This window comes from Protopterus annectens, chromosome 1.part1 (genome assembly GCF_019279795.1).
Source record: "Protopterus annectens isolate FY-2018-M chromosome 1.part1, PAN1.0, whole genome shotgun sequence".
NCBI lineage: Eukaryota > Metazoa > Chordata > Ceratodontiformes > Protopteridae > Protopterus > Protopterus annectens.
Genome location: NC_056726.1, coordinates 646,802,622 through 646,826,359, shown reverse-complemented (window position 1 = coordinate 646,826,359; position 23,738 = coordinate 646,802,622). Strand labels below are relative to the sequence as shown.

General features: G+C 43.6%; 1 protein-coding gene across 1 annotated transcript in view; it reads right to left on the bottom strand.

The window, feature by feature from the left end:
* STOML2 (stomatin like 2) overlaps positions 1-23,738 on the bottom strand; it is a 693,656-nt gene that overhangs the window by 549,554 nt on the left and 120,364 nt on the right. The window contains exon 4 of the mRNA XM_044077348.1: positions 15,256-15,314. Coding sequence (XP_043933283.1) covers positions 15,256-15,314 — 59 coding nt within the window. The remainder of the gene's footprint in view (positions 1-15,255; positions 15,315-23,738) is intronic.

Below are 23,738 nucleotides of genomic sequence, written 5' to 3'. Positions count from 1 at the left end.
TATTTTGGGGATCTGCATAAAAGGTAGGCAAATGAATAGTTTGGTTTAAAGCCACACTAGAAACCACCTTAGGCATAAAGGAAGGATTAGTGCGTAAAGATACCCTATCCTTATGAAAAATCAAAAGGCTCCACTGCCATAAGGGCCTGCAACTCAGAAACCCTTCTTGCAGAAGTAATGGCCAACAAAAAGCAGTCTTCCATGACAAGTATTTCAATTCAGCAGTAGCCTTGAGGCTCAAAAGGTTGTAGAGTAAGTTTCTCCAACACAAAATTGAGATCCCAAGCAGGAGTAGGAGCTCTCATGGGGGTCTTATATTCTTTGCCCCTCTAAGAAATTGCTTGAACAAAGGATGCGAAAACAATGGTGGGTCACAATCATAGTGAGCTGAAATTGCTGCAGCATGAATCTTAATGGAAGAGAAAGACAAACCTTTGTCCAGTAACTCAGTAAGATATTGAAGAGCCACACTCAAATTTGGCTCAGTAATCTCCAAATTGTTTGCTGCACTCCAAAACAAAAATCTCTTCCATTTTTCTGCGTACACTTTCCTTGTACTAGGTCTTCTGGCTTCCATAATCACATTTAAAACTTGTTGAGGAAGCTGAGACCTGCTGTCTTTCAAAACAGAATATGCCAGGCTGTTAGATGTAGAGAGTGAAGCTTGACATTGAGCAGATGACCGTCCCTCTGAGACAACAGGTGTGGAATCAAGGGTAAAGGCCATGGAGGCTTCCTTACCAGACTCCTCAGTAATGGGTACCAGTGCTGCCGAGGCCAATCTGGAGCTATTAAAATCATCCTTGGCTTGTCTTGTCTGACCTTTAGAAGCACCTTTGGAAGAAGAGGCAGAGGTGGAAAGGCATACACATGAAGATTTTTCCAACTGAAAGAAAGAGCATCCACTTTCCAAGCTGTGTGATGAAATCCCTTCGTGCAAAACTTTGGCAGCTGGTGGTTTAGTGGAGAAGCGAACAGATCTATGTCTGGAGTTCCCCATGACACTGTCAATTTTGAAATACATGAAGATCCAGTTTCCACTCGTGGGGATCCATGATTTGTCTGCTTAATACATCTGCTAAGGAGTTCTGTGCTCCCGGCAGAAACCTTGCCTGAAGAGTTAGTTGCAGACTGGCGCAGTCTCCCATAAAATCATTGCTTGTCTGCACAATGGGTAAGAATGTGTTCCCCCTTGTTTGTTGATGTACCACATGACAGTTGTGTTGTCTGTTAGAATCAACACCTGCCCTGGAAGAAGTAACTCCTTGAAAGCAATTAATGCAAACTGAACTGCTAACATCTCTTTCATGTTGATATGTAGATGCTGTAGTCTGGCAGGCCACTTGTCTTGTATCCACTTTCCATTTAGATGAGCTCCCAAGCAATATCTGCGGCATCTGTCGTTAGAATCTGACTTGCCTCTGGCGGGTCACAGAGAGTCCCTTGTTTAGGTGACATTCCTGAGCCCACCACAAAAATTCCTTTTGAATGCAAGGTATTATTTGAATGACAGTGTCCAAATCCTGGCAGTGCTGTGTCCACAGATTTTTGAGATACCATTGTAGCTTCCTCATATGCAGTTTGGCATTGGGAAGCACCAGAATACAAGATGCCATGAACCCTAAGGCTTGAAGGACTGTCCTTGCAGTCAGCCCGGACTGAAGAGATAGATGATGGAAGTAACTGGAAAGATTCTTTTGTTTGTCCGGGGTTAAAAAGGCCATCTGGGCTGCTGTATTCAGTCTCACACCCAGAAAGCACATGTCTTGAGAGGGTACTAGACTGGACTTTATTTCGTTCACAGAATACCCTAGGCATCTTAGCACTGCTATGACATAGTCCAGATGCTGTAGAAGATCTTCTTTTTCTTGAGCCAGAATCAGGCAGTCGTCCAAGTAAGGATAGATTTGGATTCCTTTTAACCTGAAGTAAGCTATCACTGGAGCCAGAACCTTTGTGAATACTCTGGGCGCAGTAGATAAGCCAAAGGGCAATGCAGAGAACTGATAATGAGAATTTCCAGCTCGAAAACGCAGATACTTCCTGCAACTTAGTCTTATTGGCACATGAAGGTAAGCTTCCTTGAGATCTAAAGTTACCATCCAGTGATCTTTGCCCAGCAGAGGTAAAAGCTGTTGTAACGTCAACATTTTGAATTGGGAATGTCCAGATAAGTGTTGAGGATAGATAAATCCAGAACTGGTCTCCACGTGTTCCCCTTCTTTGGTACTAGGAACAGGCGAGAATAAAATCCTAGGCCCCTTTCTGGCACAGGAACTGACTGAATGGCCCCTATTTGGAGCAACAGAGAAATTTGCTTGTGAGCCTCTGTTCTTTGAAGAGGAGGAATGTCTGGCATGCCTTTGAAAGGAGGCAAGGTATGGAAATAAAACCTGTAACCGTGGTGAATAATATCCAGAACCCATCTGTCTTGGGTAATTAAATCCCAATTTTCTTTGAAAAGAGACAGCCTTCCTCCCAAAGGTGCTGCCAGGCAAGAGCGTACTGGCAGCTGAAAAGGCAGGTCATTGGGTCTGCTTACGAAAGGACTGACCCCTGCCCTCACCAGAAGTCTGAGCAGGGGAACTCCCTGTCCTAGGCCTAAAGAACCCTGAGCTCTGCCCCTACCACGTCTAGACCTACCCCTAGACTGGGAATCATAAGCAGGATAAGTCCATCCCTTAGTAGGCCAATTTCTACTAAACTTGGAGGCTGCACCTGCAAAAATCTTTAACAGTTTGCATAGACTTAGCCTTGTCCTCCATTTTCTTCAAAACTGCTTCCACAGGCGAACCAAACAACACATCAGACTGTAAAGGAGCATCCAAAATCCTTGTCTTAACATGCTCAGCTAAATTCTGATCTCTCAGCCAGGCGTGCCTACGAAGAACAGAACCAGTGGCAGCCACCCTGGAGGAGGCCTGCACAGCATCAAAACCACACTGCAAGGAATGTTTACCCACCTGTTCAGACACATGAACTAAATCCTGCAACTCTTTACACTCAATACCTTCAGCCAGAGCATCCACCTTAGATTTCAACTGTGAAAGAAGATAATTCTGATATTTTAACATGTGAAACTGACAATTCAAGCCCTCATGGCTAAAGTGGAAGAAGTATACACTTTCTTTCCCCATCTATCCAAAGCCCTTGCCTCTTTATCAGGAGGGACAGGATTTTTAACAACTGAGGCCTTCACACCTTTAGGCCCCTGAGAGACAGTTTCTGGGTCTGCCCTAGGACTCTTAAAAAGATACTTATGAGCTTCAGGCACCCTATAATACCTATCCGGTTTAACTGGAGCAGGAGGCAAAGAATCAGGATTCAGGGAAGCCTCTGCAAACACATCTTCCACCACATTCAAAACAGGAGGTATAGCTAAAGGCCTATGCTGGGGTAAAACAAGAATTCCCTAAGCCTTTTCCTGGAATCAGAGAAATCTTGACCTTCCCATTTAAAATGCTCCCTCATGGAATGCAGAGTCTCTGAAAATGAAAAATCCTCAGGAGGAGAAGCAGAAGGAGTAGAATCATCCACATCAGAATCAGAATAAGGAGGGTACTCCTGCAAGTCTTCAGCCGAAGACTCCGAAGCCTCGAGCATTGCTCAAAACTCTCAAACTCAGGTTCCACCCTAGGCCTCTTATCAGGAGGGGCATAGAACCCTAATCATAGTAATCAAATCCTCTGCCATTTTAAGCATATGTTTCTTAGGCAAAGATCCTGAAGCACTAGGAGAAACCCCACAGAAGCTAAACTTGGCCTGCCCTCAAAGAAGCCTTGGAAACTGAAGGGGAGGCTCTAACCACCTTAGGAAGTGGGGGTAGAACAGCCACCTGAGAAGCCCCTCAGCCTGGCCTACTTCCTGAGAGGATACATCCTGTAACAGTAAAGTCTCTCCCTGAGACTCCAAAGAGACACCTGGCAAAACCTCCGGCTCCACTGAGCCTTCCAAAGAACCGGCGTCTGGGACTGTCGGTTCCTCCACCCTAGGCTTTGCTGCTTTATCTTTGCGTTTTTTAGCCGAAGGCGGCGTCGGAGCATCCGACGGCATTTTATAATTACAACGCTTCCCAAACACTAACCTGGCACAGTCTAACCTTCTCTTAATAGTGCGTTTGTTAAATCTAGCACAAGAGCGGCATCCAACAACGTCATGCTCAGGCCCTAAACAAGGTATACACAAAGTATGGTAATCCCTATGAGGTATCTGTTTCCCACAAGAAATACAGTTATTCACTTTTTCTGACATCCGGTTAAATACTGAGGCAAGAAAAAACCAAAATATTCCCCAACGGGGTACTTAGCCAACTTTGATTCGGTCTGAAACTCTGACTTCAGAAACTTTCAGAATGCCAACCTGCACTCGCAAAATTGCTTCTGCATCGGACCATGCGGCAAAAAAGACTGAGGATATGACGTCGGTCATGCCCATTAGTACCCTGACGTACTGGCGTCAGTCTAATGCGCCCTGACCGACGTCAGCCATATACTTTGGTATTCGGGCCGACTGGACAGCGGACTACCCCAATAGTTAGGACTGCAGCAATGTGGAATGAAGAACATCTGCAGCTATGACGTCGGGTGAAGTGCGACACCAGCCGAGGCCAGACCCAGACTTTGGAATCCGGCCGACCGAAGGGCTGCCTGACAACAGAACAACCCATTTGTAAGGACTGCAGATGCATCCTTGAAGGACATCAGGAGTAACAGCAGACGGTTTAACAGATACCATCTGCAGTAACTCATTATTCCTCTTATGGATCTCACAGACTTTAGCACAATCCCATGCAAAAAAATTCCATCATCCTGGAAATGGTGTCCCCAAAAGAAATCTCTTTAAAGGGAGTATCAGGACTGGTTGATTCCTCTTCCTCTGAACCATAGTACAAAGGAAAAAGAATTTGAGAAGAGTAAGCAAGAGAGTCCCCATCAGAATCCAACTCCTCCTCCTTGGAGGAATCCTGTTCCCTGGACCTTTTAAGTGGAGTAGAGGACCAAGAGGGAGCTGGAGGAGAAACCCCCTGAGGAGGTTTCAATGTCAGCAAAGCATTAAACAAACCCTGAGAGCAGGCCTGTCACTCACTCTGTGGATCCCTTGGTGCATACAAAACATGTTTAGATTTTTGTTTTTTTTAATGGGACATCTGCCTTGTAAAACTTGGAAGGCTCTGACCCAGCACAGCATTCAATAACAGCAGTAGGAACTTCTTCTCAGACTAAAATCTGAGGAACACCCCTAGGCCCCTTGGAAATGATTAACCATGGTTCCCCCTGAACATCCGTAATGGATATCTGCAAAGCCTCCTTGGATATGTTTAAAACCAGATTCCCACCAGCCTCCAACCTGGTCACAGCAGATGAATCTAACAAAGCCAGGTGCATTTCCAGGCATTCACTCACCTTGGGAGAAATATACAGTGGAAGATTCCGGCCTAAGCTGCTTAGCCACCTTCTTCCTTAAATGTCCCTCAGGGTAGGAAGCTCCCTCACTAATCTTCTGTGAGAAGTCACCAATTGTCAAGATACAGTACAAAACAAAAAAAGTCTACTACGCAAAGTTTTTGGTATGAAAGCCTGACATAGATCAAGGCGTATGGTCATGGGAAGTACAAAGACAAAACAGACACTGTTCATGATGGTCTTTATGAAGAATCTGTCTCCCACACTGGCATTTACCACTCTCAGATGACATGAAACCCCACAAACAACCAAAAAAAAAGTAAAAAAAGAAACCCCAGTGGGGCACTTATCTGCAACGGCTTGGAAACCAGCAACAGAACATAGGCTTTCAACCGATGATCAAGAGATGGAGTTTGGACTCGTGGCAAAGAAGCTCTGAGGATGGTATGTCTGGACACCACCTTTATGCCCTATGGTACACGAAGAACATACGTGTAATGTACTGCATACTTTAAAGGAACCTATGGCTTTGGTACACTGGAAGGACGTCAGGCTGCCCAAAGCAAGGAATTCCAAATGTAAAGAATACTGCAACAGCGATATGGCAAGACATCTACAGGAATCAATCAGAAAAGATTAGAAAAGACTGGTAAGAAAGGTTGGATAAGCAATTCACAAGGAAACAAACAGAAGAAAGAAGCAGAAAACATTATGTATGAATCCCAAATATGCAACAAAGTCTAGAGGACTTAAAATTTTTGCTTGAAAGTGTTTGCATAGGTGTTTTTATGTCCCAAGCAGACTCTAAAGAATTTTGCCTCAGGTAGATGGCAAATACTGGGGTCGTGAAGAGGAAGAAAGTAGGAATTGGGAATATATGTCCTGTGAGTGTAATGAGGTGGCAGGCTTTAAAAAAATAATGCAGTTATCTGCCAGAAATATTGGGTGTGCAAATGGATATAATTAAGGAAATTAATTTTTGAGCTGGGATACAAGATCTGAATTGCTTAGACATATTAAGGCCTTGTTAAGTTTCATTCTGGTGGGTGCCAAAAATGCAATTACTACAAAATGGAAATCAAAGTCTAAACCAACTATATTTGAATTACTGAATATTGTAACAGAGATAAAAGAATTGGGATTGGGATCTTTAGAAAAGAGTACGAACAAATTACACAGAAAAAAAATAATTGTTGGAACAATACACTCAGAATAATGTTTTGGAGGAGGGGCGAAGTTTAAGGGAAGGCAAGAATTGATCAATTTATGTAATGTTGGATTGATGTTAATTATAGAAAAGAATATATCCGATGTATAACATTTGCAGTTGGGAATATATCAATAGGGCTTGTTTTCTTTTATACAATTGCATTTTTGCATATGCCTTAAGTGATAATTCAATACTTCTTTCGGCTGCTCCCGTTAGGGGTCGCCACAGCAGATCAACTGTTTCCATTTCTTCTTGTCCTCTGCATCTTGCCTCTGTCACACCAACCACCTGCATATGTTCTCTCTCACCACATCCATAAACCTTATCTTAGGCCTTCCTCTTTTCCTGTTACCTGGCAGCTTCATCCTTAGCATCTTTTTCCCCAATATACTCTGCATCCCTCCTCAGCACATGTCCAAACCAACATAATCCTGTCTCTCTGGCTTTGTCTCCAAACCTTCCAACCTGGGCTGACCCTCTAATATACTCATTCCTAATCCTGTCCATCCTCGTCACACCCAGTGCAAATCTTAACATCTTCAATTCAATAAAGGTGTTGAATGACTTGAGTGAGGAAGTGCTGGGGAGAAGGAGGTGGGGAGGAGTGACAAGAACAATAAGAAATTCAGCATCAATTGAATGGCTCAAAGAACAAGGCATAAAGATTCTGTGAATAATTAGATAACAGGGAGAAGGTAAGAAACTGGGGGCAAGCAAAAAGTACAGTTTTGTACCTACCATAAATGTAGATGTTAGAGGATCCACATTGCTGCAGTCCTAACCATTGGGTAGTCCGCTGTCCAGTCGGCCCGAATACCAGAGTATATGGCTGACGTCGGTCAGGGCGCATTAGACTGACGTCAGTACGTCAGGGTAGTAATGCGCATGACCGACGTCATATCCTCAGTCTTTTCTTGCCCCAGATGTCAGAAGACCCTAAAAAGACAAGGCCCAAACCAAAACACCAAAAAGCCCTGCACCAAACTTATATACAATATATATATATATATATACACATGTACAATAATATATAGCAACTCACACCACCACCCCTAAACACAGAGGGGAAGGCGGGAGGGTAAATTGGACTGCAGCAATGTGGATCCTCGAACATCTACATTTATGGTAGGTACAAAACTGTACTATGTTCTTCATTCCACATTGCTGCAGTCCTAACCATTGGGTAGAATCCCAAAGCAGAGGTAAGGGAGGCTGGCAAATCATAAGGAAGCAGGAGCTGTCAACATGCCTTGCAAAATGGCTGTGGCAAAACCAGCCCTAGATTTAGAGTAAAGAGGAAGGTGGTAATGCTTAGAGAAAGTATGCACTGAACTCCAAGTAGCTGCCTCCAAAATATCCTTAGTTGCCACCCCCCTTAGAAATGCTGTTGAAGTGGCAGTAGCCCTAGTGGAATGAGGCCTAATCCCAGCTGGAATCTCCTTGCCATGATGGGAATAACAAAATGAAATGCAAAACCCAATCCACTTAGAAATAGTTTGCTTAGACACAGGCTTGCCCTGAGAACTCAAAGCAAAAGAAACAAACAACTGCTGAGACTGCCTGAAATCCTTAGTCCTGCTTAAATAATAACGCAACTGCCTATGTACATCTAAAGTATGCAAAATCTTTTCCCCTTTATTTTGGGGATCTGCATAGAAAGTAGGCAAATGAATAGTTTGGTTTAAAGCCACACTAGAAACCACCTTAGGCATAAAGGAAGGATTAGTACGTAATGATACCCTATCCTTATGGAAAATCAGAAAGGGCTCTACTGCCATAAGGGCCTGCAACTCAGAAACCCTTCTTGCAGAAGTAATAGCCAACAAAAAGCAGTCTTCCATGACAAATATTTCAAATCAGCAGTACCCGAGGCTCAAAAGGTTGTAGAGTAAGTTTTTCCAACACAAAATTGAGATCCCAAGCAGGAGTAGGAGCTCTATGGGGGTCTTATATTCTTTGCCCCTCTGAGAAACTGCTTGAACAAAGGATGAAAACAATGGTGGGTCACAATCATAGTGAGCTGAAATTGCTGCAGCATGAATCTTAATGGAAGAGAAGGACAAACCTTTGTCCAATAACTCAGTAAGATATTGAAGAGCCACACTCAAATTAGGCTCAGAAATCTCCAAATTCCTTGCTGCACTCCAAAATAAAAATCTCTTCCATTTTTCTGCATACACTTTCCTTGTACTAGGTCTTCTAGCTTCCATAATCACATTTAAAACTTGTTGAGGAAGTTGAGACCGGCTGTCTCTCAAAACAGAATATGCCATGCTGTTAGATGAAGAGAGCGAAGCTTGACATTGAGCAGGTGGCCTTCTCTCTGAGACAACAGGTGCGGAATCAAGGGTAAAGGCCATGGAGGCTTCTTTACTAGACTCCTCAGTAATGGGTACCAGTGCTGCCGAGGCCAATCTGGAGCTATTAAAATCATCCTTGGCTTGTCTTGTCTGACCTTTAGAAGCACCTTTGGAAGAAGAGGCAGAGGTGGAAACGCATACACATGAAGATTTTTCCAACTGAAAGAAAGAGCATCCACTTTCCAAGCTGTGTGATGTAACCTCTTTGTGCAAAACTTTGGCAGCTGGTGGTTTAGTGGAGAAGCGAACAGATCTATGTCTGGAGTTCCCCAGGACACTGTCAACCTTTGAAATACATGAAGATCCAGTTTCCACTCGTGGGGATCCATGATTTGTCTGCTTAACACATCTGCTAAGGAGTTCTGTGCTCCGGCAGAAACCTTGCCTGAAGAGTTAGTTGCAAGCTGAGCGCAGTCTCTCATAAAATCATTGCTTGCCTGCACAATGGGTAAGAATGTGTTCCCCTTGTTTGTTGATGTACCACATGACAGTTGTGTTGTCTGTTAGAATCAACACCTGCCCTGGAAGAAGTAACTCCTTGAAAGCCATTAATGCAAACTGGACTGCTAACATCTCCTTCATGTTGATATGTAGATGCTGTAGTCTGGCAGGCCACTTGTCTTGTATCCACTTTCCATTTAGATGAGCTCCCCAAGCAATGTCTGAGGCATCTGTCGTTAGAATTTGACTCGCCTCTGGCGGGTCACAGAGAGTCCCTTGTTTAGGTGACATTCCTGAGCCCACCACAAAAATTCCTTTTGAAGGCAAGGTATTATTTGAATGACAGTGTCCAAATCCTGGCAGTGCTGTGTCCATACATTTTGAGATACCATTGCAGCTTCCTCATATGCAGTTTGGCATTGGGAAGCACCAGAATACAAGATGCCATGAACCCTAATGCTTGAAGGACTGTCCTTGCAGTCAGCACGGACTGATGAGATAGTTGATGAAAGTAAAGGGATAGACTCTTTTGTTTGTCCGGGGTTAAAAGGCCATCTGGGCTGCTGTATTCAGTCTCACACCCAGAAAGCACATGTCTTGAGAGGGTACTAGACTGGACTTTATTTCGTTCACAGAATACCCTAGGCATCTTAGCACTGCTATAACATATTCCAGATGTTGTAGAAGGTCTTCCTTTTCTTGAGCCAGAATCAGGCAGTCGTCCAAGTAAGGATAGATCTGAATTCCTTTTAGCCTGAAGTAAGCTATCACTGGAGCCAGAACCTTTGTGAATACTCTGGGCAGTAGATAAGCCAAAGGGCAATGCAGAGAACTGATAATGAGAATTTCCAGCTCGAAACGCAGATACTTCCTGCAACTTAGTCTTATAGGCACATGAAGGTAAGCTTCCTTGAGATCTAAAGTTACCATCCAGTGATCTTTGCCCAGCAGAGGTAAAAGCTGTTGTAACGTCAACATCTTGAACTTGGGAATGTCCAGATAAGTGTTGAGGATAGATAAATCCAAAATTGGTCTCCATGTGTTCCCCTTCTTTGGTACTAGGAACAGGCGAGAATAAAATCCTAGGCCCCTTTCTGATACAGGGACTGGCTGAATGGCCCCTATTTGGAGTAACAGAGAAATTTGCTTGTGAGCCTCTTTCCTTTGTGGAGGAGGAACGTCTGGCATGCCTTTGAAAGGGGGCAATGTATGGAAATAAAACCTGTAACCGTGGTGAATGATATCCAACACCCATCTGTCTTGAGTAATGAAATCCCAATTTTCTTTGAAAAGAGACAGTCTTCCTCCCAAAGGAGCTGCCAGGCGAGAATCTACTGGCAGCTGAAAAGGCAGGTCATTGGGTCTGTTTACGAAAGGACTGACCCCTGCCCTCACCAGAAGTCTGAGCAGGTGAACTCCCTGTTCTAGGCCTAAAAGAACCTTGAGCTCTGCCCCTACCACGTCTAGACCTACCCCTAGACTGGGAATCATAAGCAGGATATGTCCATCCCTTAGTAGGCCAATTTCTACTAAACTTGGTGGCTGCACCTGCAAAAAATCTTTAACAGTTTGCATAGACTTAGCTTTGTCCTCCATTTTCTTCAGAACTGCTTCCACAGGCGAACCAAACAACACATCAGACTGTAAAGGAGCATCCAAAATCCTTGTCTTAACATGCTCAGCTAAATTCTGATCCCTCAACCAGGCATGCCTGCGAAGAACAGAACTAGTGGCAGCCACCCTCGAGGAGGCCTGTACAGCATCAAAACCACATTGCAAAGAATGCTTACCCACTTGTTCAGACACATGAACTAAATCCAGCAACTCTTTACACTCAATACCTTCCGCCAAAGCATCCACCTTAGATTTCAGTTGTGAAAGGAGATAATTTTGATATTTTAGCATGTGAAACTGACAATTCAACGCCCTCATGGCTAAAGTGGAAGAAGTATACACTTTCTTTCCCCATCTATCCAAAGCCCTTGCCTCTTTATCAGTGGGAACAGGATTTTTAACCACAGAGGCCTTAACACCTTTAGGTCCCTGAGAAACAGTTTCCGGGTCTGCCCGAGGACTCTTAAAAAGATACTTATGAGCTTCAGGCACCCTATAGTACCTATCAGGTTTAACAGGAGCAGGAGGCAAAGAATCAGGGTTCAGGGAAGCCTCTGCAAAAACATCTTCCACCACATTCAACACAGGAGGTATAGCCAAAGGCCTATGCCGGGGTAAAAACAAGAATTCCCTAAGCCTTTTCCTGGAATCAGAGTAATCCTGGCCTTCCCATTTAAAGTGCTCCCTCATGGAATGCAGAGTCTCTGAAAAAGAGAAATCCTCAGGAGGAGAAGCTGTAGGAGTGGAATCATCCACATCAGAATCAGAATAAGGAGGATACTCCTGCAAATCTTCCGCAGAAGACTCAGAAGCCTCTGAACACTGTTCAAAACTATCAAACCCAGGTTCCACCCTAGGCCTCTTATCAGGAGGGGGCATAGAACCTCTAATCATAGTAATCAAATCTTCTGCCATTTTAAGCATATGTTTCTTAGGCACAGAACCTGAAGTGCTAGGAGAAGCCCCCACTGAAGCTAAACTTGGCCTACCCCTCAAAGAAGCTTTGGAAACAGAAGGAGAGGCTCTAACTACCTTGGGAAGAGAGGGAAGAACAGTTACCTGAGAAGCCCCCTCAGCCTGGCCTACTTCCTGAGAAGGCACATCCTGTAACAGTAAAGTCTCTGCCTGAGACTCCAAAGAAACTCCTGGCAAAACCTCCGGCTCCACTGAGCCTTCTAAAGAACCAACGTCTGGGACTGCCGGTTCAACCCTAGGCTTCGCTGTTTTGTCCTTGCGCTTTTTGGACGAAGCGGGCGTCGGAGCATCCGACGGCATTTTATAATTGCAACGCTTCCCAAACACTAACCTGGCACAGTCTAACCGTCTCTTAATAGTGCGTTTGTTAAACCTAGCACAAGAGCGGCATCCAACAACGTCGTGCTCAGGCCCTAAACAAGGTATACACAAGGTATGGTAATCCCTATGAGGTATCTGTTTCCCACAAGAAATACAGTTATTCACTTTTTCTGACATCCGGTTAAATACTGAGGCAAGAAAAAACCAAAATGTTCCCCAACGGGGTACTTAGCCAACTCTGATTCGGTCTGAAACTCCGACTTCAGAAAATTTCAGAACGCCAACCTGCACTCGCAAAACTGCTTCTGCATCGGACCATGCGGCAAAAAAGACTGAGGATATGACGTCGGTCATGCGCATTACTACCCTGACGTACTGACGTCAGTCTAATGCGCCCTGACCGACATCAGCCATATACTCTGGTATTCGGGCCGACTGGACAGCGGACTACCCAATGGTTAGGACTGCAGCAATGTGGAATGAAGAACATCAACATTACAACCTAGCAGATGGGAATAAATGGCTCTATTTAGGGGTGGCAAAGGAAATAAGGGACAAAAGGTTCCAAAGGATCAGGAAGGAGTTGGATACAAAAGACATGGAATTCTTGGTGGAAGCTAGACAAGACCCAGCAAATAAGAAAAGAGTTTTAGTTACAAGGTATGGAATACTGATAAGTATCAGGTACTGAAAAACAGATGAGGGGAGAATGGAGACAGATAAAGGATCTGAACAGATAGGAAGTTGTTTAGCTCCTAGATTCGCAACACAATGTAGGCAATTTCAGAGTTTTGGCTTGAAGTGTTTACATAAGCAATGTTGCATCCAAAGTAGATTACAGAAAATCTATCCAGCAGCAGACTGGAGATGCTGGCATCGTAATGAATATAGTGACCAACTAGGAACATATTTTTTGGGATTTTACTGAACTGGAATGCTTTAAGCAACAGATTCATGAAACCTTAAGAGCTATATATGGGTGGAGGAAGACAGCACATTTTTTTTCTATGTAGGGACAAGTAATTACTAGGCTGACTGCCTTTATGGGCCATTTTAAGCCTAGCCAATTTTCCCTTAGTGAGAATCAAACCCTGTATCTGGTCTGTGATGTAAACACCTTATTCAATATGCTAACTCCCAACCCCTATAAGGGCTTAAAAACTTCAAAACAAGGTAAAGTCATTAGCACTTCAGAAGTTGAGAATTAAAACAAACAAAAAAAACATGTATCCAGAAAGGGGAAAGCTGATCAGATAACTAGGATGATGAGGTTTGTGAAATATCACAGATGCAAATCAAGGAGCTAAATGGGCAGACATACAAAGGGAATAAGTTAGTTGTTGGTAAGTCGAACATTTGGGACAGATTCCACAGGGTAGAGGAACTGCAGGCTAACCCTAAACAAGAGCAAAATCATGACGACGGTTGCAAGGCCTATATTACTTAAGGAATTCACTATCTTAAATGTGTAAGAGATTAATGCGGCATGCATCCTTTAATGTGGGAAAGAGAATTAAGTACCAAAACTGTACATAGTTATGAGATTTGATAATGTTGAGACGTTTGTGTTAGAAGGCATTTTACATTTTTTTCTTTTCCTAACTGCAGTTTGTTAGTAATTAAAGAAACATATGAAAGATTAAGATGATTGGAAATGGAAACAGAAAACTTACAATAGTAGTAAAATTTTACCTGCTAGTATTTGTCTGTGCATGATGTGCAACAGGTTTAAAATAAAGGGGCCAACCACTGGGGGAGAGTCCACTATGCATAACATTTGCACAAGGTTGGAAAAAGGAAAAATGGTTAATATTTAATAAAGTTTCTAGAAGGGAAAAAACACAAACCAGTAATTATAAATGAGAGAAAGACTTTACCTCTAAACAGAGCCATAGCTGGCTCATTTAGCACCTAGTGTCAGCTCCTTAAGTACTGCCTTATTCCCTTACCAAAAAGTTAGCTTCCTACAAATCCACATCCCCTCCTCAACTAAAAAATAAAAAACAGAGTGGTCCTTGCCACATCAACTTCCTCCCAATCCATGCACCTCCGCTCAACTAAAGAGAAAAAATTAAATTGAATCACCTTTCTGTACCTGCATTTTATTACAGAAAACAATTAAAATGCAGGAAGTCTCGCTCACAACCCTGGCAGATGCCTCTTCACCCCACTCTTGTTACACTACTGCCTATAAAATTAGGGAACATGAGTCAAATACACTTCTTTTCAAAAACTGGCATACAAAACATTGTCAGGTGATCTTGGCAGTGCCTCCCAAAGTGAACTCCAATGCAGCAAACAAGATCTGGAGAAAGGGGAAGCATGCTGCACTGTGGGAGTACCTCTTATTCCCAAGTTTCATATTCTGTCACTTTCTCTCGCTTTTCTCCTCCTTATTCCAGCATCCTCCCTCCTTTAAACATACTTTTACTATCCTTTCCCTGCTCTTCAGTTCTCTGCTACTAACTATAACGTTATCCTTTCTGCACATTGCTTGTCTACCATCGCCATATTATCAGTGTATAACTTTTTTAATGCTGTAACAAATGCACATTTTCTTTCTTCCATTTTTTGAGCTGTTCAGAACTCATGTTAGCACTTGTTGCACTAATGCACTATTTGTATGGTGTCTGATGCAGGCTAAGCCTGAAACTGTTCACATGGATCAATGTTCTACTGTAGTTAAAGACAAAACAAGAAAACATACAATGCACATTTAATGAAGCCCATCAACTAGAATATTTTTGAAGAGGAAACTGAAGCATCTTGAGAAAACCTACACAGACAAGGTAGGAATATGCAAAACTCCACACTGATCAGAGATAAAGAATGAATCCTGGACCCCTTCAGCTGTCAGTTACACCTTTATTAATGACAATGAAATCCTAAATAATACTGATTCAGAGAGGTATGTTAAAAGAAGTTACATTACCTTGAAAGGATCCATTATTCGAAGATAGAGAACTCCATCTATCTGTAAGGTGACATTGTCTTCAAAGCACAAAACAAAAATAAAAACGTGTTCAGAAAGATAAGTTATGAAAATGCATCAAAACCATATAAAAACTTAAGAAAGACAAGTTATGAAAAAAAAAACCCATAAATATCAGACACATACTCAGTTACCTCTGAGGGGATTTTCTGCACTGGGTAATTTGGAAAGTTCTTATTTCAGTACTCCAAACTCAGCATCATTTCTGATTTTTTTGTCATTTTCCAGAGCTTCCAGCCAGCATGAGTCTTCATACCACATGCCAAACGAGTAAGGTAATCTCAGCCCCTACATTCCTCATTTCAACCCACATCAACTAAGGAAAAGTACAGTTTTGTACCTACCATAAATGTAGATGTTAGAGTGTCTTCACTGCTGCAGTCATTACACTTGGGTTATCCTGCCGTCAGGCGGGCCCGCAGTCGGCCTGAGTTCCAAGTCTTGGTCCGGCATCGGTTGCTGTCGCATCTTCCCTGACGTCAGTGCGCCAGGGGTATATAAGAAGCAGCCAATGCCATTTTCTTCAGTTTTTCTTGCCCCAGATGTCAGTTGCCCCCAAAAATGGTAGGCAATACATATTGCTAATAAAACATACAAAAAAGGTAAAAAAAATAAAACCTTCAGTAACCAGCAAATACACCACATAGGTAGTATAGGTTATTCCAAGATAAGAATGTCTGGGTGAGATTGAGATCCTCTAATTAAAGAAATTAAATCTTCTGCCAAAGAAAGCATTTGAGAACTAGAAGAGGGCCTGGATGTGGGGGGTTTAACAGGCACTGTTTTAGTAGTCTTGGCTGCTTTAGCCCTGGCGAAGGCCTTAATGGACATGGCAGCTGGAGGCCTAGCAGCACCACGTGCTGGGGTAGAGACATCCAAGGGGATGGTGTCTGATAAGTCAACCACCGTAGTGGGTAAAATTTCTGAGGTCGATTCAAGAGTTGTAGCAGGGGCCTCAGTTGTAAGAATAGGTTCAGCTGTACTTTGAGCAGTTTTCGGTTTCGGCGAAACCGAGACACTCATGGTTTGCTTTACCGTGGTTTCGGCGAAACCGCGGACCGCGAGTGTCGGTCTTTATCTTTGCGTTTTGGGGTAGTCGGAGGATCCGGCGGCATAATGTACGCAAAATCAGAACCGAAAAACTGTTCTGCAAACTCCGACCGACGCCTAAGCGTTCGTCGGTTGAAAGAGGCACAGGCCGAACAGGCTGCTACGTGGGCTGGGCCTAAACAAGGCAGACAGTAAGAGTGGAAATCTTTATGAGGTATTTGTTTCCCACAGGTTAAACAATTGTTAACTTTTTCTGACATCGGCTGAGGCAAGAAAGAGTCCCCAACGGGGTACTTAGCTTTAGAAGTCTTCGAAGTAGTATTCGGTAGAAGTAATCTCTGGATCCGACCGACCGGCACTTGCGAACAGCTTCTGCTTCGGGCGCCACGCGGCAAGAAAGACTGAGGAAAATGGCGTCGGCTGATGCTTTTATACCCGAAGACCAACAGAGATGACGCGGGTGGAGTGCGACATCAGCGAAGCGGACCGGACTTTGGAATCCGGCCGACTGCAGGGCTGCCTGACGACAGGACAACCCACTTGTTATGACTGCAGATGCATCCATGAAGGACATCCAGCAAATACACCACATAGGTAGTATAGGTTATTCCAAGATAAGAAAGAGGGGCTGGCGGGTGGGTAACCTGGACTGCAGCAGTGAAGACACTAACATCTAGATTTATGGTAGGTACAAAACTGTACTATGTTCATAGTGTTTCACTGCTGCAGTCATTACACTTGGGTAGAATCCCAAAGCTGAGTTTGGGGGGCTGGCTCTATAGAGGATTTGGTGTGGCTATGAGGCCCTGCAGCACTGCAGTGGCAAAGACAACTCTGGATCTAGAATAAAGAGGCAAATGGTAATGCTTGGTAAAGGTGTGCACTGAACTCCAAGTTGCAGCTTCCAAGATATCTTTGGTAGGTACTCCTCTAAGGTAGGCAGTGGAAGTGGCAGTTGCCCTGGTGGAATGTGGTCTAATATTACTAGGCACAGGTTTCCCATGTTGTGTGTAGCAGAACCGGATACAGTGTCCTATCCACTTTGAAATGGTCTGCTTTGAAATAGCCTTTCCCTGTGATCCTGCAGCATATGATACAAACAATTGTTCAGATTTTCTGAAAGTTTTTGTTTTGTCCAAGTAGAAGCGCAATTGCCTGTGTATGTTCAAGGAATGTAGAAGTCTCTCCCCTTTATTCTGGGTATTTGGATAAAATGCTGGCAAGTGAATAGATTGGTTAAGAGCCACACTGGATACCACCTTAGGCATAAAGGTAGGGTTTGTTCTTAAAGAAACCCTGTCCTGATGGAAAATGATGAAAGGCTCCACTGCCATTAGTGCCTGCAGTTCTGAGACTCTTCGTGCTGAGGTTATTGCCAGAAGCAGAGCAATTTTCCATGATATATATTTTTAACTCTGCTGAATTGGCTGGTTCAAAAGGAGGCAAAGTGAGTTTTTCCAAAACGAAATTGAGGTCCCAAGTTGGTGTTTGTGCTCTCCGGGGTGGTCTTATGTTTTTAGCCCCTCTGAGGTACTGCTTTAGCAATGGGTGAGAGAAAATAGGAGGATCTGTGTTGTAATGAACAGAGATGGCAGAAGCGTGAATCTTACTGGATGAGAAGGATAGTCCTTTGTCCAGCATCTCAGTCAAGTATTATAGTATCTGATGAATGTTGGGGACCAGGGGATCAAGGTTTTGAGCCTGGTTCCAGGCACAGAATCTCTTCCACTTTTCTGAATAAGATTCCCTAGTGCTAGGCCTCCTGGCCTCCAAAATGACATCCATAACAGCTTTAGACAGAGAAGTTGTCTGTTTGGCTAATGAACCTGCCATGCAGCCAGGTTTAAGCTTTTGAGCGGACTGTGCAGTATCTGATTGTTTTGCTGAGTCAGAAGGTGTGGAATTTGAGGCAAAATACAAAGTGGGCCTTGAGCTAAGTTCTTTAAGATTGGGTACCAATGCTGGCGTGGCCAGTCTGGAGCAATCAGAATCATCTGTTTTTTCTTGTCTGGCTTTTAGGAGTACCTTTGTGAGGAGAGGCAGAGGTGGGAAGGCATAAACACTTCGGCTTTTCCAGTTGAATGAAAGAGCATCCACTTTCCATGCTTGTGTGTGATAAGTCCTTGTGCAGAATTTTTGTAGTTGGTAATTCAGTGGTGAGGCAAAAAGATCTATATCCGGGCACCCCCATTTTTGCATTATCATGCTGAGGACTTGTGGATTTAATTTCCACTCGTGAGGATCCATGATGTTTCTTAAGTCGTCTGCCAGAGTGTTTTTCTTTCCTGGCAGGAATTGTGCTTGCATATGAACTTGAAAGGTTAGAGCTGTGTTCCACAAGGTCATGGCTTGTCTGCATAGGGGGCAAGAATGAGTGCCCCCTTGTTTATGTACCACATTACAGTGGTGCTGTCTGTCTTTAATAGTAATTGTCCTGGATGCAGAAGATCCTTGAAAGCTGTAAGGGCATTTTGTACAGCCAACATCTCTTTTTGATTGATGTGAAGATGCATTTGGTCTGTGGTCCATTTGCCCCGAATACATTTTCCTGCCATGTGTGCTCCCCAGGCGTAATCAGAGGCGTCTGTTGTTAAAATCTGCCTGGCTGTGGGAAGAGTGAAAGGCTGACTCCTGTTGAGGTGACATGCCTGTGCCCACCATCAAAACTCCTGCGGTAGGCAGGGAATTAGTGGTATTACTGTCTCCAGGCTGTGAGAATGTTGAGACCAAACACTTTTTAGGTACCACTGTAATTTCCTCATATGCAGTCTTGCATATGGAAATTAGTAGTATGAAGGATGTCATGAATCCTAAGGCCTGCAGAATTTTTCTTGCAGGGAGTTGGGACTTTGTTGCCATCAATTGAAAATACTGAGTCAGTTGTCCTTGTTTGTCTGGCGTGAGGTAAGCGATCTGGGCCGTTGTATTTAAGCTGGCACCCAGGAATATTATCTCTTGTGAGGGCACTAGTTTTGATTTCTTTTCGTTTACTGTGTACCCGAGGCAAATCATTTTACGAACGCCAGATGCTGTAGAAGAATGTCCTTGCTCTCTGCTTGAATCAGGCAGTCGTCCAGATATGGATATATTTGAATTCCTTTGTGTCTGCAAAATGCAATTACTGGCGCCAGGCACTTTGTAAAGACCCTGGGCGCAGTAGATAAGCCAAAGGGCAGTGCAGGGAATTGGTAGTGCATTGAACCAGCTATGAATCTGAGGTATCTTCTGCAATTTTGTCTGATAGGGACATGCAGGTATGCCTCTGAGGTCCAAAGTAACAAGCCAAGCTTGCCCAACATGGGAAGGAGCTGTTGTAGTGTCAGCATTTTGAATTTCGGAACATCCAGGTAAGTATTTATAGAGTGGAAAGGTCCACAATGGGCCTCCAGGCTTTCTCCTTTCTGGGTACCAGGAAGAGTCTCAAGTAAAATCCTTGTCCTTTTTCCTGTTGTGGTACCTTTTGAATAGCTCTCATGTCCATGAGAGCTGTAATTTGTTTTTGTGCCTCTGCCCATTGATTTTGTGGCAGGTCTGGCATTTCTTTTAGCCTTGGAAAAGTGTGAAAGTGGAACCTGTAACCTTAAGACACAATATTCAGCACCCATTTGTCTTGGGTGACTGCTTGCCAGTTTTGAGAAAAAAGTGCTAGTTTCCCCCCTAAGGGAGCTGCCAAAAGTGAAGAGTTTGGCATTGGAAGAGGGAAGTCATTGGGACCGTTTCCTGTAAGGTTGTGACTTGTCCTCACCTCCTTTTGGGTTTGAAGCACCCCACTGTCATGGTCTGCAAGATCCTTGTGGCCGAGATCTGCCTCTTGGGCATCTGTATCTGCCTCTTTGTGGCCTGTCTGACACTGGATAGGACCAATTCTTTGTAGGCCAATTCCTGCTAAATCGTGGTGGCTGTACCTGTAAGAAATCCTTCACTGTTTGCATAGATTTTGCCTTATCCTCCATTTTCTTTAATACCTCTTCTGTCTTAATACCAAATAAATTATATTGCTGCAAAGGAGCATCCAATAATTTTGCCTTAACATGATCTGGGAAACTTTGTTCTTTTAACCAAGCATGTCTTCGAATCACAGATCCTGTAACTGCTGCTCTACAAGAAGCTTCTAATGAATCAAAACCACATTGCAAAGTATGTTTTCCCACTTGTTCAGCTGCATGCAATAAATCCTGCATTTCCTTATAGGCAGGTTGTTCTGCATTTGTACTCATTTTCTGTTTTAATTGAGACAGTAAGTATTGTTGATATTTAAGCATGTGAAACTGGCAATTTAGAGCCCTCACTGCTAAAGTTGCAGAGGTGTAAACTTTCTTTCCCCATCTGTCTAATGCTCTAGAGTCCCTATCCGAGGGAACTGGATTCTTAGCCGTGGAAGCCTTAACCCCTTTGGGACCCTGGGAAACAGTTTCTGGGTCAGCAACAGGGTTCTTATAAAGAAATTTGTGAGAGTCAGGGACTCTGTAGTACCTGTCTGGCTTGACTGGAGCTGGGGGTAAAGAATCAGGATTTAAACTAGATTCATCCACAATGTCCAACACTGGCGGAATAGCAAGGGGCCAGTGCTGAGGCAGTAAAAGAAAGTCTCTGAGCCTTTTCTTGGATTCTGAGTAATCCTGGCCCTCCCAATGGAAATGCTCCCTCGTGGTATGTAAAGTTTCCCCAAAATAATAATCCTTAGGAGGAGAAGCTGAAGGAATTGATTCTTCAGCATCAGAATCCTCGTAGGGGGGTAAAGAATATCCCTGGTCTGAAGAGGAATCTGAATATATAGAAACCTGGTCAGAGGAATCAATCTGTATCCTGCCTAGGCCTTTTATCAGGAGGGGGATGGGAACCCCTGATTAGAGTTATCAAGTCTTCGGCCATCTTGAGCATCTGTTTTTTAGGTATGGAGGCCTGTCCAGGTGAATGCTGTACTTGCTTCTTTGTCTTAATGCAGGTTTAGTCTTGGCTGCAGTTGCAATGGTAAGTTGAGTAAGCCTGAAAACACCCTCCGAAGCAGATGCCTGCTCAGCGGCTCCGGACCCATCTGAAGGGTTAATCTCCATTGGCCCAACACCCTGAGTATCCGGAGGCCTAGGCACCTCCACGTGGGAGTCTGTCACGGCCTGTAGTTTTGAGGTAGCGGGTGTCAGGGGCTGCGAAAGCGCCTCACTTAAAACCAGTGAACCGGCGACTGGCCTAGAATAAGCTTCGTCGTCTGTTTTGGGTCTCGGATGCTTTTCCTCATCTTTATGGTTTTTTGTGCATTCCGGTCGTCGGTTGTTCCGATGGCATTGTATAATTAAAGCTTCACCCAAAGTAATGGCGAGCAAAATCAAACAGACGTTTAATAGTGCGTTTGTTAAATCTAGCACAAAACCAAGAAATAGTGATGTCGTGATCTGGGCCTAGGCATGGAATACAGTAAGAATGAAAATCCTTATGAGGTATTTGCTTCCCACAAGAAATACAATTATTAACTTTTACTGACATCGGTCTGAGGCAAGAAACAGTTTCCCCAATGGGGTACTTAGCTTTATTGAAGACTCCGGATCTGAAATTGAATTTGAAATCTCAGGAGTCGGCAGACCGGCACTTGCGAACTGCTTTTGTTTTGGGCACCGTGTGGCAAAAAAGACTGAAGAAAATGGCGTCGGCTGCTTCTTATATACCCCTGGCGCACTGACGTCAGGGAAGATGCGACAGCAACCGACGCCGGACCAAGACTTTGGAACTCAGGCCGACTGCGGGCCTGCCTGACGGCAGGATAACCCAAGAGTAATGACTGCAGCAGTGAAACACGAACATCATGCATGCCAAAAAACAGAAAAACACACAATAATAATTATACAAGTGCCTGACTTACAAGGGATATCCATCTGCCACCACAAAGTGGCACAACAGTCCAGACACACAGAGACTGCGAGAAGATAAGCATGCATCAAAGAAGGCTTCCTTGCAGATCTGTGAGAAGGTAATAAACATTCATCACAAAAGGCTTCTCTGCAAATCAACTTACTTGATGAATTATTGCCTGCTACATGCGACCTCAGAGACCTAATGAAGTAGGAAGTACAACATGGTCAAGGATCGTAAGACAGATTCTTGATGTTCTGATATAGATGAGGGCCCTGCTCCTGGAATCACAGTTCAAACTAGTGGCTTGTGAAACTTTGAGACAATGACAAAGTGGCCATGGCATAAATGTCCAAACAGGCCATGTTTCAGAAGATCATGAAGCACCTGGAGTGTGGTCTTTGACAGAAGCCCTCTCCAAACAGCAGAAATGCAAATAAAGAAAAATTATATGCAGTAAGCAGTCTGCTCAAAAAGGGCTGCTTAGCAAATGTCAGCCTTTCCCTACATAGGAAAGGGACTAACTACTGCCATGTCTTCCTGAAGTCATGCATTTTATTCACAGAACATGAACAAGCAGTGTACAATCTAGTATGGAGGGCTACCCCTCTTCCACAAAGCTAACCCTGGAAAAACAACATGGAAATAAATGAACTTTAAGGACAATTCTAATACCACATCTACACACAGTTATTCTGAAATAAAAGATACACTTTCTTACAAATTAGGGCCAGACAAAACAGTCATCATGCCCCCTTCCCTGAAAGTAAAAGCTTCTTTCATAAAAGAAGCTTTAAACCCATCAAAGTATGTCTGACTGAACAGCAGATGGGCAAAGTCCGTCAAGTACCAAAAGAAAAAATGGTTCTTGTAAGGCAGGTAAAAACACTGAAATCCTTTAATGGCATGATTAACCATGTAAATACTGGGCAACAATTCTGATATTTACAAATTAATGATGAGCAGAGATACCTGAAATATCCATTTAACGTACAACTCCAGTCATGCAGCTGCCTGAGGTAAGTACGACCAGCAAACAAACTGAAATAGTATGGGATAATAGTTTGCCTAAATAATCTCTTCAGCTTAATACAGTATGTCCGATGGGTATGAGTTTTGGTAACCATCAACAAGACCAAACAGAAGCAAAAAATCCAACTGAGGATCCCCCATCTCGAGGTGAAGCCATATGTTACCTCCCTCTACTTGTACAGGGGCAATTTTCTATATCACCAGTGACATCAGAATCTGAAGCCACAATCTTTTTGACCAGTGGGCAATAAAAATAAAGATTGGTCTTTAAGGTAAATTATGTAATAAAGCATAAAATCAGACAGGATGGCAAAAACACATGCATGAACATTTCATGCCACAAGAGAGGAAAACCCATCCATCAACTTTTCACTTCCTCTGCTAAAGCAAAAAGAACAGGGAAAGGTCACATTCTACTGTTTCACAAACATGGGCAATCTCTGGTGTACCCCATTCCCAGAATACTCCAACTTCATAGGATTCTCAAAACCAATCCT